A 15,089-nucleotide genomic window follows, 5' to 3' on the forward strand; every position below is an offset into this window, starting at 1 on the left:
ATTAGCTATGGGATCAATATGGTTGAATTGCTTTTGCTAAATTAATTTTTGGAGAAGCTGAAGGAAGAAGCATTATCACAGATTGACCGATATTGGTTAATAATGGGCTCAGAAAAGGAAAAAAATGAAATATGATTAATAGTTGAGATCGGTTAGAGCAATGGTCTTTAAACTTTGTTCGTGTGTGGTTTTTTTTGGTGGGGCAATGAGGGTTAAGTGACTTACCCAGGGTCACACAGCTAGTAAGTGTCAAGTGTCTGAGGCCAGATTTGAACTCAGGTCCTCCTGAATCCAGGGCTGGTGCTCTATCCACTGTACCACCTAGCTGTCCCATCTCTAAACTTTTTTGGTCACTCATCAATATAAATAAAATTTATTGGATCATCTACTTCTTTTGATATATATGTGTAATATATATGTATTCACTACTAATATATTAATGTACATTATAAAAGATACACAAAAATACATTTTAGAAAGTGAAATGAAGATGAGACAGTTTAATTTGATTTATTAACAATATAAAAACCTTTTTGCTACCAATAAAATTATTATTATTATTAATACTTTTTAGTAAAAGCAATGTGATTGAATATGCTTCATTAATTTTGAAAATATTGGTTTGATACTTTGTGCTAATACAGGGACTTTTGAAGGTCTGGTTCTGAATTTGCCTTATTTTCATACTTGGTTTTAATGGTCATCATTATTGAAATAGATACATAGATTTGAATGGAAGAAGTACATCATTGACCATACTTTTGTGTGTGTGTGTGTGTGTGTGTGTGTGTGTGTGTGTGTGTGTGTGAGGCAATGGGGGTTAAATGACTTGCCCAGGGTCACACAGCTAATAAGTGTCAACTGTCTGAGGTCAGATTTGAACTCAGGTCCTCCTGACTCCAGGGCCAGTGCTCTATCTACTGCACCACCTAGCTGCCCCGGCCATACTTCTCGATGTCTACATTTTTCAGTTTTTCAATCTCATCTAGCTCCTGCTTTAATCCTTTCAGTGATGGAGAATTCAGTACTCTCTCTGGCAGGGAAGAAAAACACAAGTGGCTTCTTTAAATATATATTTAGACATTTCACTAACAGCTCATGGTTTCCACCTTTTTTTTTTTGTTTCTCACACTTTTTTCTCCTTTGCGATGAACAATTAACAACTTCCCTCAAGACTCATTCACAGCCTTGAGAAAAGGTGACATGTTTGGGAAAAAAACACCCAACCCTGCATTTACTCAATCACAAGATCATCCACCAGAATTAATGTTTACAAAAAACCCTGATCTTAGATGTCTATTTTTAGTTGTCCCCCTCCCATCCCTCTTGCCCAAATTAGAGAAAAGCAGGGAATGTTACAGAAGCACAGTTTTGCCTTCTGGGTGGTGGGGATGCCTGGGCACTGTTGATGGCTTTGTGAACCCTTGTTTTTGATCAACTTAGTGTAGTGGAAAGAACACTGGGGTCCAGGAGATCTGAGTTTGAGTCCTAGTTGAGTCCAGAGCTCCTAGCTCTATATCTATGAAAATGACCTATGAAAATGACTGCTTATTTATGAAAATATATAATTCCCTCTCTTCCCCCCATCCTTCACGATGAGGGGAAGTGTGTCTTCTTTTTTTTGTGAGGCAACTGGGGTTAAGTGACTTGCCCAGGGTCACACAGCTAGTATGTGTCACGTTTCTGAGGCCACATTTGAACTCAGGTCCTCCTGACTCCAGGGCCGGTGCTCTATCCATTGCACCACCTAGCTGCCCTGGAAGTGCGTCTTCTTGTAAAGCTTCCACAGAGATTCAACAACTCTCTAGGACCAATGAAGAACCATTTAAAGATAGCATTGCCAAACTAGCACTTCTCTCTTTCAGACTGTTTATTCCATGGCCCAGTTCCCTTTTCCTCAGTTGGCAGAGCTAAGAGAGAAATACACCTACAACATTACTCCATTCCCAGCCGCAGTCAAACCCACTTCGGTTTCTGGGTAAGTGTGTTTTCTTAAGGACGGAACATGCTTTGACTTATACAACGTGCGCTCCTTGAAGTGGGGGATTGTTGTGATTTTTATCTTTGTATCGAGAGTGACTAACACGGTGCCTTGTGTATTGTAGACACTTAATAGATCTTTGTTGAACCAAATCGAACATTACAAATGACACCTTCATTAATGACAATATTATAGCGATAACACCACATGGAGAATCAGAAGCCGCCCCTTCCTGTAGACTTCCCATGTAGATTCAAGAGAGGATCTCAGAGCAAATTGTGATGATTTGATGTAGTTTCCCAAGCAGTTGGACACATTTGCAAGCATAATTTGTAGGGGGAAATTGGCAACCAGCTCAGAACCTGTTCTTTAAAAAAAATCAATTTCTCCCAGGCGGCTTGGCAGGAACCGAGACAGTGATGAAGAGAATGACCTAGACGACGAGGATGCGATCGTCAATGCAGTTGGGTGTCTTGGGCCCTTCAGTGGATTCCTGGCCCCGGAACTACAGAAGTATCAAAAGCAAGTTAAAGGTAGACAGTCAGAATCTCATCCTCATCTGTTTTATATTACGATGTTCTGAGTCAATCAAATGAGCCTGCTCTTCAGGGCTTGTATTGCAGATAGCTGAACATGGCTCCTGAGAGCCATTTGTTACATTTTCAGTGTGAGCATTGACACTTTGGAAATAGGTACATGATACAGTTCAGGGCTTGACTATTGTCTTGTTGATTGTCTACACTTAAGGAAATGATAGAGAAAATGCTGATAATGCAGATTGACCTTAAAACTGTCTTCTGTGTACAACTTTTTTTTTTTTTTGGAGACCTGGTTGTTAAACATTTACCAGAACACTGAAGCTATAATTGTTTCCTATAGTTGGTCCATTTTGGTAGTCTAGTTGCTACCTCAAAAAGCTTCCTAAAATGTTTTCATGGGTCTTCAATGATGTGGGAGTTAATCTCTACAAAGAAGATACTGTTTGTGAGGTAAGTCTATTTTAATGTAATGTAAAAAAGTCTTAAAATTTGATAGGTTATTGAATTTCCTTATTTTTAGGGAGTATGTGGTAAAGGGTAGTAAACAGGAGGGTTAAAAGTTAGAAGGTTGGGACCTGAGTGACCAGGAAAGTGGGGAGAAGTGGGGTTGGGGTGGGCAGGAGGGGAATATAGGTGTCAATGGAGCTCATTCTGAGCCAAGATGTAAATAGGTATATATAATTAGCTTTCTGTTTGTTTGTTATTTAGTTTGTTAGTTTCCAAAGAGTACATAGAAATTTATAATCAAAATGAAGTTCAGTAGTTTTAGTATAGTATTTTTTTAAGTGAGGCAATTGGGGTTAAGTGACTTGCCCAAGGTCACTTAGTAAGTGTCAAGTGTCTGAGGCCACATTTGAACTCAGGTCCTCCTGACTCCAGGGCCAGTGCTCTATCCACTGCACTACCTAGCTGCCCCAAGCTCAGTAGTTTTATATTCAATTGACTACATTGTTATATTTGCCACATTATAATGTCAATATTAAATATTCTACTTACCACAAGGGCACAGATTTATGAAACGGATGACTGGCAAGTGCTGCAATATTTTGCCTTTAATCATGTAACGTTTTAGTATCTGTACTAAGAATAATAGGAATGCAAGAGAGTATTTATTGGGGGCAACTGGGTGGCACAGTGGATAAAGCACTGGCCCTGGATTCAGGAGTACCTGAGTTCAAATCTGGCCTCAGACACTTGACACTTACTAGCTGTGTGAACCTGGGCAAGTCACTTAACCCCCATTGCCCTGCAAAAAAAAAAAATTATTTCATAGTTTCACAGAATCTTGAAGTTGTAAGGGAGGTTAGAACTTACCTAGTCGAGCCTTTTCTCAGTGGAAAAGATGTTTTTCTACAACATCTCTGATGGCGGACTATCTAGCCCTTATTTAAACCCTTTCAGTCACTGGGAGTTCAAGGCTTATAAGAATCCACTCATCCTGATGTCAAGAAGCTTAATTTTTTTTCTTCCTTTTGCACAGCTAATCTCCAATTTATCCATTTGTTGTTCAATAATTTCTGACTCTTCATGACCCCATTTGGGGTTTTCTTAACAAAGATACTGGAGTGGTTGGCCATTTTCTTCTCCAGCTCATTTTACAGATAAAGAAACTGAGGCAAACAGGGTGAAGTGACTTACCCAGGGTCACACAGCTAGGAAGTGTCTGAGGCCAGATTCATGAGGATGAGTCTTCCTGATTTCTTTTCTTTTGTGAGGCAATTGGGATTAAGTGACTTGCCTAAGGTCACATAGCTGGTAAGTGTTAAGTGTCTGAGGTCGGATTTGAACTCAGGTCCTCCTGACCCCAGGGCCGGTGTTCTATCCACTGCGCCACCTAGCTGCCCTGAATTTTCCTGATTTTAAGCCCAGTGCTCTATCTACTGTGCCACCTAGCCACTGAGAACTTATCTCTTAGACTCTTACTAAAGGTTTCTTGCTATATTCCTTAGCTGAGAACAGTCTTCCACTATACCCTTTAAGCAGATGAGCTGTACATGGGTCATGGGAACCTCTCTTCCTTCCACACTGTCAGTATTTATGACTTTCCTTCCTTCCTTTCTTCTTCTTCTCTATTCTCCTTCACTGCTTTCTGTTGCCCATCCCACATAATATGTGCTTCTGACCTTTCTCACCAGGTCTGGTAAAGGCAAGGTTTTGGTGCAAAAAAGGAGAATGGAGGGGTATAAATCCTGTTCATCACCTTTCCCTTCCTTCCCACAATGGCTGCAACTCCACCAGTCCTGGTACAGTGGGTCCTCAGTGCTTGTCTATGTGCCTGTCTCTCTAGGTCCTTGTCTTCTCTTCACCCCAGATATTTTACTCTCCCAATTTCCTATGATATATTCCAGGATTAACCCAAGTTTGGTTTTCCTCTGGAATGTGGGTGAATCTTGCTTCAGTGCTTTATGCACCAAAGGATCTATCATTAGCCTCTGTATTCAATTAAATTCAAGCATTTATTAAATACCCACCATATGCAAGACACATATCAACTAGTATTTATTAATTGCCTACTATCTGCAAGACACTATACAAGGCACAAGGGATATATGGTATAAAGATTAAAATGGATCCGGGCAGCTAGGTGGCGCAGTGGATAGAGTACTGGCCCTGGATTCAGGAGGACCTGAGTTCAAATCCAGCCTCAGACAGTTGACACTTACTAGCTGTGTGACCCTGGGCAAGTCACTTAACCCCAACTGCCTCACCAAAAAAAAAAAAAAAAAAAAGAATTCCACCTAGATAACATGGTCTGGGTGGGGTGAAAATGGATCAGGCCCTGTGCTCAGGAAGCTTACATTTTACAGGACTGTGGTAGTGGGATAAAACTTAAATGAAAATACATAAATAAAAAGGATATGCAAATGGTAATTCATTGCAACTTTAAGAGACAGAAAGAGCTATTAATAATGGGATCAGTAAAAGTCACAGGTGATCTATGCTTTGAAGGAAGTGAGGGATTCTCCTAAGTAAGGTAAAGGGAGGAGAGACTGTATTCCGGATTAAGGGGACCATCACCTGCGCCAAGGCATTGAGGTAGGAGGAGTGCTATGTGCCAGGGAACAGCTGAACTTTGTCTATGACCTTGGCCCCTCTGTTAGGGTCCAAGTGGAACAAAAGAGAGGAGGTGTATGTAATAGGAAACTCAGTAAGGACGTTTCTTACTCTCTTAAGACTTGAAGTCTTGGGAAACTTAAAAAAAACGACTGTGTTCCTTTTTTAGAGACAGAACAATAAGAGGAGAAATGCTCAATTTCTGAGACGATATTTGTTTTCAAAGTGGGTCAGGAAGAAGATAAAAGCAGCTCGGTGGTAGTGGATGGAGTGTGAATGCGGAGCCTGAGTTCAAATCCTGCTGTGTGGAGCTGGGCAAATCATTTAACTTCTCACTGCCTCAGTTTCCTCATCTGTAAAATGGCTCCTTACCTCACAGGGTTGTGGTGAGGATCAAATGAGATAGCATATATAAAATGCTTTGTAAACCATAACGTGCTACATAGAGATTATTATAATCCTTCTTATTGTTCATAAATATTATTTATTTTATTAATTAATTAAATTAATATTATTAACATTATTGATTAATATTATTAGTTATTATTGTAAACACTGGCTAGAAGCAATAGATAATGGATATGAGATAAGAAGCAGGCAGACCTTGGGATGATAAAGGAAAAGGAAATGAGTGACAGAGAGCCAAACCTAGGGATTCTTAGAGATAGAGATGCCAGGGATGGCAGACAGCCTGTGCAAACCTGTGGAGGTGGGAGATGGGAGACAGAGTGCCACGTTTCAGGAATGGTTTCACTCTGTCCCATGTCTGTCATTTTTTGGTCAGGAGGTGGCAGAATGTTTCATCCTGAGTCCACTGGACTGGTGGTTAGTCACCGCGCAGAAGTTTCCTGCCCCTCTTTAGAAAGCTGAAAAGGGTGGGGACTGATGTTCTAGGTTGGATACAATTTGCTTCTGCCCCCTGTCCCTGTTCTTTCCCTCAACCAGAGCCCAAGGACAGGTTCTTATTCTTTCTTTGTTTTCCTTTTAAACCCCTCTTTGTGATCCATCTTCCATGATTAGGATCGATTTTGCTTAGGGTGAATCCTTCCCTTAATCTACCCTCCCTCTTATTCTTCTGTCTGCCTTTGTGGTAGGGCTGGGGCTGGGGTCAGAGCCCTCTGCGGGCTTCCTCCTTACTCCTCACTCAGTACCCTAGTGCCTGTGCCTCCTCCTGGCCCTATACCAAAGCCCAAAGGTGCAGGTCCCCTCTTCAGTCCGCATGGGATCTCCAGCCTAGCACTGGGGAGAGCTGCCAGTTCTCTTCCTGCCCCTTGAATGAGGTTAGGCTAATCTGGGCCAAATCCGTGGCTTCTTCTTGCCCTCATTCACTAAGCAAAGCAGGCAGACCTTTGTTTGGGTCCTGTGCTGGAAGCTCAGAGAGGCCATTCCTGGCTAGACCCCACCCCCACTGTCCACAGTTCTCCCTTTCTACTTCCCTGTATAGATTTGGGCTGGGAAAAATGATGCCTTGTTATTTTCTTCTTGGATTTCCTGATCAAGACTTGATCTGAGGCATCTGAAGATCTTTGTGGAATAATTGTGGGCAAGATCATGGCTCTACTTCTTTTTTGCTTCTCCACAACTTCGTTGGTCTCTCCCCTGTAGCCCCTTTTATCTGAGGACATCGTCTCCCACTCTCCCCTCCATTACTCAGTCTCTGATGAAGGGGTGACACTTTTTCTTGGCAAGGCCAAAGCCTCTCCATGTGAGTTGGATCTCATTCCCTCCTGTCTTCTCCAACACAATGCAACTTCAATCAACTCCACTTCCAATTTTCAACCTCTCCCTATAAACTGGTTCCTTCCTTATTGCCTTCAAATATGCCCAAGTCTCTCCCATCCTTAAAACACCTTCTCTGGGCCCCATCATCTCAAACTATTGCCCCATACCTCTACCCATTCTTAGCCAAACTCCTTGCAAAAGCTGCCTGCATCAGCTTTTTCTACTTCCTCTCCTCTCACTCCTCACTCCTCTCATCCTGGCACTTCCCACAAAATCCTTGCATTTAGAAATGGAAAGTTTCTTAGCTATCATTAAGATCAGAGGTCACAGATGACCATAGATTTAGAACTGGACTGGAACTTGGAGGTCATCTTGTCTGGCGCTCTCCATTTTTTTCCCTTTCCCTTGCTAGTGACACATTTTTTAATTTAAGATGCAATGAACATTGGGTGCATTTGTGACAGGGTGAAATTGACAAGTGGCCTTCTGGCATGATTTTTCATTTAATTGCTAGCAAACTAATTATCTGGTACAATATGCCTTCAAATATGCCCAACTATTACTCATAGTTTTTCTTTAAAAAGTGCTTTCCTTGGCTTATTTTCTCTGTGTTGCTGTCATTTCATTTCCATTGCTCCACTCCCCATTAGGACCCTTTCTGTAACAAGTGATTATAATTAAGACAGATTGGCCATGTTTGAAAACGTATGTTGAGAGGCAAGAGGTACACTTCCCCATCTGAAGTCATGAGTGGACCCTACATTGATTAGTTTTGAAGCTCTTCAGTCTTGTTTTCCTTTACATTTTTGGGGTCACTGTGTAAAATATGTTCTTCAGTATACTTTAATCTACATCAATTCATACAAGTTTTCCCAAGTTTCTAGGAATTCTTTGTATTCATTATTTCTTATAGTACAGTGTCATTATATTTGTATACTTCGATTTAAGAGGACCTATTTTTCCAGTTCTTTACTACACCCCCACACATCTTAGCAGTATATATGTATATGTATGTATTCACACATGTATGCATGTATACAGTATATGATCCCCCCAAAATCTTAGTGGATTTTAAACTTAAAAAACTGCACTAAGATTTTTGCGATACCCTGTATGCAACATACGCTCAATACACACTTCTATTTATATATTTGTACACATGAGACCTTTCCCAGGGCCCATGTGCCCTTTGGGGCATATTTCTAGTAGTATTTCTGGATCCAAGATTATGTATAATGTACAGACTTTTTAATTACAGTTCCAAATTGTTTTACAGAATGGTTGGAGCGATTCACAACCCTTTCAGCCATTCATTTGTGTGCCTGTCATTCTGTAGCACTTAGCATTTTTATTTGTTGTCTTCTTTGTTGGTCTCATGAATTAGCTTAGTTAGGGGAAACCTCAGATTGCTTTAATTTACATTTATCTTATTGTTAATGCTTGGGAGCATTATTTCATATGATTCTCAATAGCTCGTGTTTCTTCTTCTGAAACTACTTGTCCCTTAGGGGGCAGCTAGGTGGCACAGTGGATAAAGCGCTGGTCCTGGATTCAGGAGGACCTGAGTTCAAGTCTCCTCTCAGACACTTGACACTTACTAGCTCTGTGACCCTGGGCAAGTCACTTGACCCTCATCGCCCTGCAAAAACCAAACAAAAACCAAACAGAAACTTCTTACCACTGATTTGACAGAAGTAACTCCCAACCAGTGGAGGACAGGCATGACTTCCCAGGTTCAAGATACTCTGTGGGAGGGGCAGCTAGGTGGCGCAGTGGATAAAGCATTGGCCCTGGATTCAGGAGGACCTGAGTTCAAATCCGGCCTCAGACACTTGACACTTACTAGCTGTGTGACCCTGGGCAAGTCACTTAACCCCAATTGCCTCACCAAGAAAAAAAAAGATACTCTGTGGATCTGCATCCCATGAAACTATAGCTCACAAGTCCATTCTAATGAATTTAACTTAAATGGTCAGCCGGAGTACCACAAGTAGTTCACAGCAAATACGTTTAATGAATTAGCATGATAAGAAAAGCCCCCACCAATCATTTCTCCCATAAATCTGGGCATACTTTCTTACAAATACACAGTGGGAAAAATGGACATACATAGGGAACGTGTGTGGAAGGTTCCACCTACAAGGAACACAGGTATGGTAGAGTAGTGACATTGTGCTGCCCCCTGGTGGTTTCATAATCTCTGCTCAGTGCTACTATGTTGCTGTGTCATACAGCTTCCATCAGACACTGCTTGGTTGCGTGTTTCCTCACTGGATGCTGCCTCGAGATTCTGGCTCAGCTCAGATCAGAGGCTCTCTCTTCCTTTAGGGAAGAACAGACCATGCTATGCTATTATTAGCATGAAAAGAAAAGCTCCCACCAATTATTTCTCCCATAAATCTGGGCGTACTTTCTTACAAATACAGTGGGAAAAATGCTTAAAGCGTTTCCGTGCTATCTTTTAGAAAAGACCGGAACTCTTGCCTGGGACTGGTCAAAACTTCCCCTAATGTTGTCCTATCTTGTTCCCTCAGAGTCTTAACTAAAAAGCCTCTGACCTCCCCAGGTGGAGCCCCAAGTGCCAAGCTCTTTGGAACAAAAGCACCGTTCTCCCACTTAGATACTTGGGCTTCATTTTTTCCTTGCACTCTGTGCTTGGGGGCTGTGTGGCAAACCCTATGCTGTCTATGCTGTCTAAAGGCTCAGCTATAAACCAGGTAACAACTAAAATGTTCTGTAGCTCAGGGTTCCCCAATTTTCCAACAGAAAACCTCTTCTGTTTTTTTTGTAGATAAGTAGATAGGGGAAAAGGCATAGTAACAAAGCTAATCCCAGGGGACAGTATATCCTTGGCTATACTGTTGTCCAAACCCCTGCAAATTCACCGACCAGCACGAGGACCACATTTCTCCATCTTATTTGCAAGGATGTTGCAGGAGACTTTGTCACACACTTTGTTGAAGTCCAGATACTGTCTTTGCCATTTTTCTGGTATACAACCAGATAACCTTAGTAGAAAAGGAAACGAGGTTAGCCTGAGCTAGACTTCTTCGTGAAATCAGATTGCCCTTAGCAGCAACCCTGACAATTCTGTGTGCACAGTGTAGAAGGTGGGGAGCTCAGGGGGGCACAAAGGTTAAGAAAGAACACAGGTGGTGTGAAGCATGTTGGAGCCTCCCTGGGGACCGCAGAGAACAGCTTGGGTGAGATGGGGGCTGCCTGCCTCAGCTTTTCTGCCCAGGGCTGCCGCTAGCGGGGGTATGCCGAAACATCAAAGGGAATGGAGCTGGCGTATCCTTGTTCAAACAGCAGAAAAACCTTGAAGGGAGAACAGAGGGGCAGAGGCCAGGGGCAGCTCAGAGGAGCAGGGCTGAGGATCCTGGGCGTCTTCCCTTGGCCCCAGCCTTGGCATGGGTCTCATTCCTGGGAATCTCTGTCAGTTCAGAGTTTGCATGTTTGTCATCTTCAGAGATCAGATGTGGTATATTCCAGAGCGAGGGAGGTGTGGAGTGAGAATGCAGGAAATCTCCCAGGGTTTCTGAGCATCATCAGAGAAAATAATGAAACAGAACTGATTCTACTCATTAAAAATGCATAAAAATACATAACCCCGGCTGGGCCCTTACTGGCACTCAGTGATCCTTCTACCCTGCCCTCTTGGATCCTCTCTCATTTTCTTTCTTTCTTCCTTCCTTCCTTGCTTCCTTCTCTCTCTCTCTCTCTCTCTCTCTCTCTCTCTCTCTCTCTCTCTCTCTCTCTCTCTCTCTCCTCCTCCTCCTCCTTCTTCTTCTGGGGCAGTGAGGATCAAGTGACTTGCCCAGGGTCACACAGCTAGTAAGTGTCAAGTGTCTGAAGCCAGATTTGAACTCAGGCCCTCCTGAATCTAGGGCCAGGGCTTTTATCCACTGTGCTACCTAGCTGCCCTCCTCTCTCATTCTTTTTTTTAGGCTTTTAAAAATGTATTTTTTCTTAAACACAAAAAACCATTTCTATATACAAAGTAGAATAGAAAACATATGTGAATCCCCAGATTGATTATGTGATTATGTGCTTTATTTAAAAGGGATGTAGGGGCAGCTAGGTGGTGCAGTGCATAGAGCACCAGCCCTGGAGTTCAAATCCGGCCTCAGACACATGACACTTACTAGCTTTGTGACCCTGGGCAAGTCACTTAACCCCAATTGCCTCACCCCCTCCCCCAAAAAAAAGAAAAGAAAGAAAAGGGATATAATGAATTTGATATGGTACTTTCAAAGTGGTCTGATTTATATTAACCATTCTCCACAGTGACTATTGCAAACCTCTCTTCTCTCCATCATCAACCAGTATTTGTATCACATCCTGCCTCCAAATCTTCCATTTCCATTTCACTGAGATGGAGATTATCTGATGTGAGCTTTTTCAGTGTCATAACCTATTCCTAAAACCTTTCTCAGGAACAAAACCCTCTCTTCTCCTTTCTTACAGTCATAGAAGGGCCAACAACCATGTGGGATCTCCTCTGTCTCAGATCCTTTTGGTCTCATTCATCATTAGCTCTTGCTATTGGCCAAACATAGGATCACTAATTTAGGGATGAAAGATTACTTGAGAGTTCATCATTTTACAGGTGTGATGTAAGGAGACAAGATCTGTAGCGGGGCAGACTATCCTGCCAGCTACGCCAATTGTAAGGCCAAATGTATGGCTGATCTGTTCTGCCTTGATATGCCAATCCTTGGGATGCAGACCCTCTGAGAGAATACTGAGATAGCTAAAGAAAGAGGGCCCTGTGCCAACTAGGTAGGTAGTAAATATACGAAGTTTCATTAGGGTTTGTTAGGTTAATTGGTGTGTTGCTCATGAGATCTAGTCCTTGGTGGCAGGAGGATGGAATGGTGTGGTGGCTCCCTGCACCAACGCCAGGCCAGGCCAGGCCAGGTATTACATAGAAACAGAACCAACAAGGCAGATAGCCGGGGTGGCCTATGGTCACAGGCAAGTGTTCCTGTGGGAGTTGTTGGAGCTTCTTTTGCTGTTTATATTTGTTCAAAGTAGTTTACATTCTCCATGAGATCAGGTCACATTCCTAGGGTCTGGCCTGTCCCAGTACATGAGTAAACTTAGACTGTAATAAATAATGATGATGGTGGTGATGGTGATTCTCAGCATTTATTTGGTGATTTCTATGTTCCAAGCTTTGTGCTAAGAGCTTTAAGTGACATGCCAGAGGCCACATGGGCTTGTAAGTACCAAAGGCAGGATTTGAACCTGGGTCCTTGGACTTGAAATCTGGCACACTTTTCTGCTGAAACATATTAATATTATAGATTATATGTTATAGCAATTATAGTATTAATTATGACATGTTATATATTATAATGATAAAATGTTCTATATGCTGAAATAGTTATAACAATTATATTAATAAAATATAACAACATGGTATGTTATTATAGTATAATTATATTATAATTATATTATATTATCATAATAATAAGTAGGATTTATACAGCTCTTTAAAGTTTGCAGAGCAGAGTACAAATGGTATCTCATTAGATCCTCACAGCAACCTGGGGAGGGAAGTTTTATTATCATTCCCATTTTACAGATGGAAAGAGGACAGTCAGGTGGCACAGTGGATAAAGCACTGGCCTTGGAGTCAGGAGGACCTGAATTCAAATCTCACCTCCATCACTTACTAGCTGTGTGACTCTGGGCAAGTCACTTAACCTCAATTGCCCTAAACATCCGGGGCCATCTCCAGTCCTCCTGATGATGGCTCTGGAGGAGAGAGTGAGGTTGGTGACCTTGTACAGCACTCCCTTACTTAAATCCAATTCATGAAAAACAACAACAATAACAGATGAAAATACTGAGGCTTAGAGAGATTAAATGGCTTCTAGTCCGGGCTTACACAGCTAGTAAGAGTCTGAGGTGGGTTTTGAACTCAGTTCTCCTGACTCTGAGTCTAACACTTTAATTTCTGAATATGGTCAAGTGTCCTTAATCTTAAAAAATGAAAAGTTTTCCTTTGACCCTCCTAATCAGGGGTGTGCTGGTAAGACTATAACAATTAGCTCTCCATGAGAAAAACCAACTTTTAAGTTTAATCTGTGTTATTAACATTTTCTCTGTCACTTTCTTAAGTCTAGACAATTAATAAAGCAACAAATCAAGCCCTGATTCGTACCACTTGTTAATTTCTGATCCACCATGTGCTCACAATGAAAAATTTAACAAGCAGCTCCTGTGCCAGCTGATTCCAGCACACGTCTGCTTCTAATCCACCTAGCTACCATCTCATCTTTCTTCCCTTTTCTGCTAGACTTTTTTTTGGGGGGGGGCAGGGCAATGAGGGTTAAGTGACTTGCCCAGGGTCACACAGCTAGCAAATGTCAAGTGTCTGAATCCGGATTTGAACTCAGGTCCTCCTGAATCCAGGGCCAGTGCTTTATCCACTGTGTCACCTAGCCGCCCCTAGACTTTTTATTAAAGATTAATTTATGGAATAAAACAAGCATTTCCATAATATAGCACAATAAAAAGGCGATTGTACATAAAACTGCAAATCTACTATACACAAGTTGCTATTCCTTTCAAATATACAATAAAATTATCATGTAAATTTCTTTTTTTTTTTCTTCCTCCTCTCCTTCCTCCTAACCCCCTCACTCCCCACAGAGATAGCTACCACTGGACACAAAAAAGATATATATTGTAAAATTACTTTACACATACTTCTATTTATCAGTCCTTTCTCTGGATGTAGATAGTCTATTTCTTTATATAAATTTTATAGCTAATTTGGGTATTTATAATAGTCAAAATAACTTACTTGCTCAAAGTCATTTTTTTGGGTTTGTTTTTGTTTTTTGAAGGGCAATGAGGGTTAAGTGACTTACCCAGGGTCACACAGCTAGTATCTGTCAAGTGTCTGAGTCTGGATTTGAACTCAGGTCCTCATGAATCCAGGGCTGGTGCTTTATCCTGTGCCACTAGTTGCCCCCTAAAGTCATTCTTAAAACAATATTACTGTTACTGTATACAATGTTCCCTTGGTCCTATTCATTTCATTCTTCATTATTTTGTGCAAGTCTTTCCATGTTTTTCTAAAATCACTGAGCTCATCATTTCTTATAGCACAGTAGTATTCCATCACAATCATATACCACAACTTGTTCAGGCATTTCCAATTGATGGGTGTCCCAGTTCTTGCCACCACAAAAAGAACTGCTATAAACATTTTGAGAACCTATAGGTTCTTTTCCTTTTTTCCCCAATCGTCTTTGGAAATAGACCAAGTAGTGGTATTGCTGGGTCAAAGGGTATAGGTAGTTTAGCTCTGCTAAACTTCTTATTTTAAAATTTGTAATATTTTGGGGCAGCTAGGTGGCGCAGTGGATAGAGCACCGGCCCTGGAGTCAGGAGGACCTGAGTTCAAATCCAGCCTAAGACACTTAACACTTAGCTGTGTGACCCTGGGCAAGTCATGTAACCCCAATTGCCTCACTAAAAAACAAAAACAACAAACAACAAAAAAACCCCCAACAAAATTGTAATATTTTATTTTCCCCCAATTACATGTAAAATAATTCTTGACAATTGTTTAAAATATTTTTTGAGTTCCAAATCTTCTCCCTCCCTCCTTCCTTTCCTTCCCTCATTGAGAAGGCAAGCGATTTGATATAGGTCATACACATGCAGTCATGAAAAACATTTCCATGTTAGTCATGTTGTGAAGGTAAACAAAGACAAAAAAACTCCAAGAAAAATGAATACAGTAAAGAAAAAGTCTGCTTCAATTTGCATTC

At 41.4% G+C, this 15,089-nt stretch overlaps 1 protein-coding gene across 1 annotated transcript in view; it reads left to right on the plus strand.

The window, feature by feature from the left end:
• Positions 1 to 15,089, plus strand: part of TBC1D30 (TBC1 domain family member 30) — a 133,168-nt gene that overhangs the window by 105,471 nt on the left and 12,608 nt on the right. The window contains 2 exon segments of the mRNA XM_043967463.1: positions 1,866 to 1,978; positions 2,375 to 2,514. Coding sequence (XP_043823398.1) covers positions 1,866 to 1,978; positions 2,375 to 2,514 — 253 coding nt within the window.

The sequence above is a fragment of the Dromiciops gliroides genome, chromosome 5 (assembly GCF_019393635.1).
Source record: "Dromiciops gliroides isolate mDroGli1 chromosome 5, mDroGli1.pri, whole genome shotgun sequence".
Taxonomy (NCBI): Eukaryota; Metazoa; Chordata; class Mammalia; order Microbiotheria; family Microbiotheriidae; genus Dromiciops; species Dromiciops gliroides.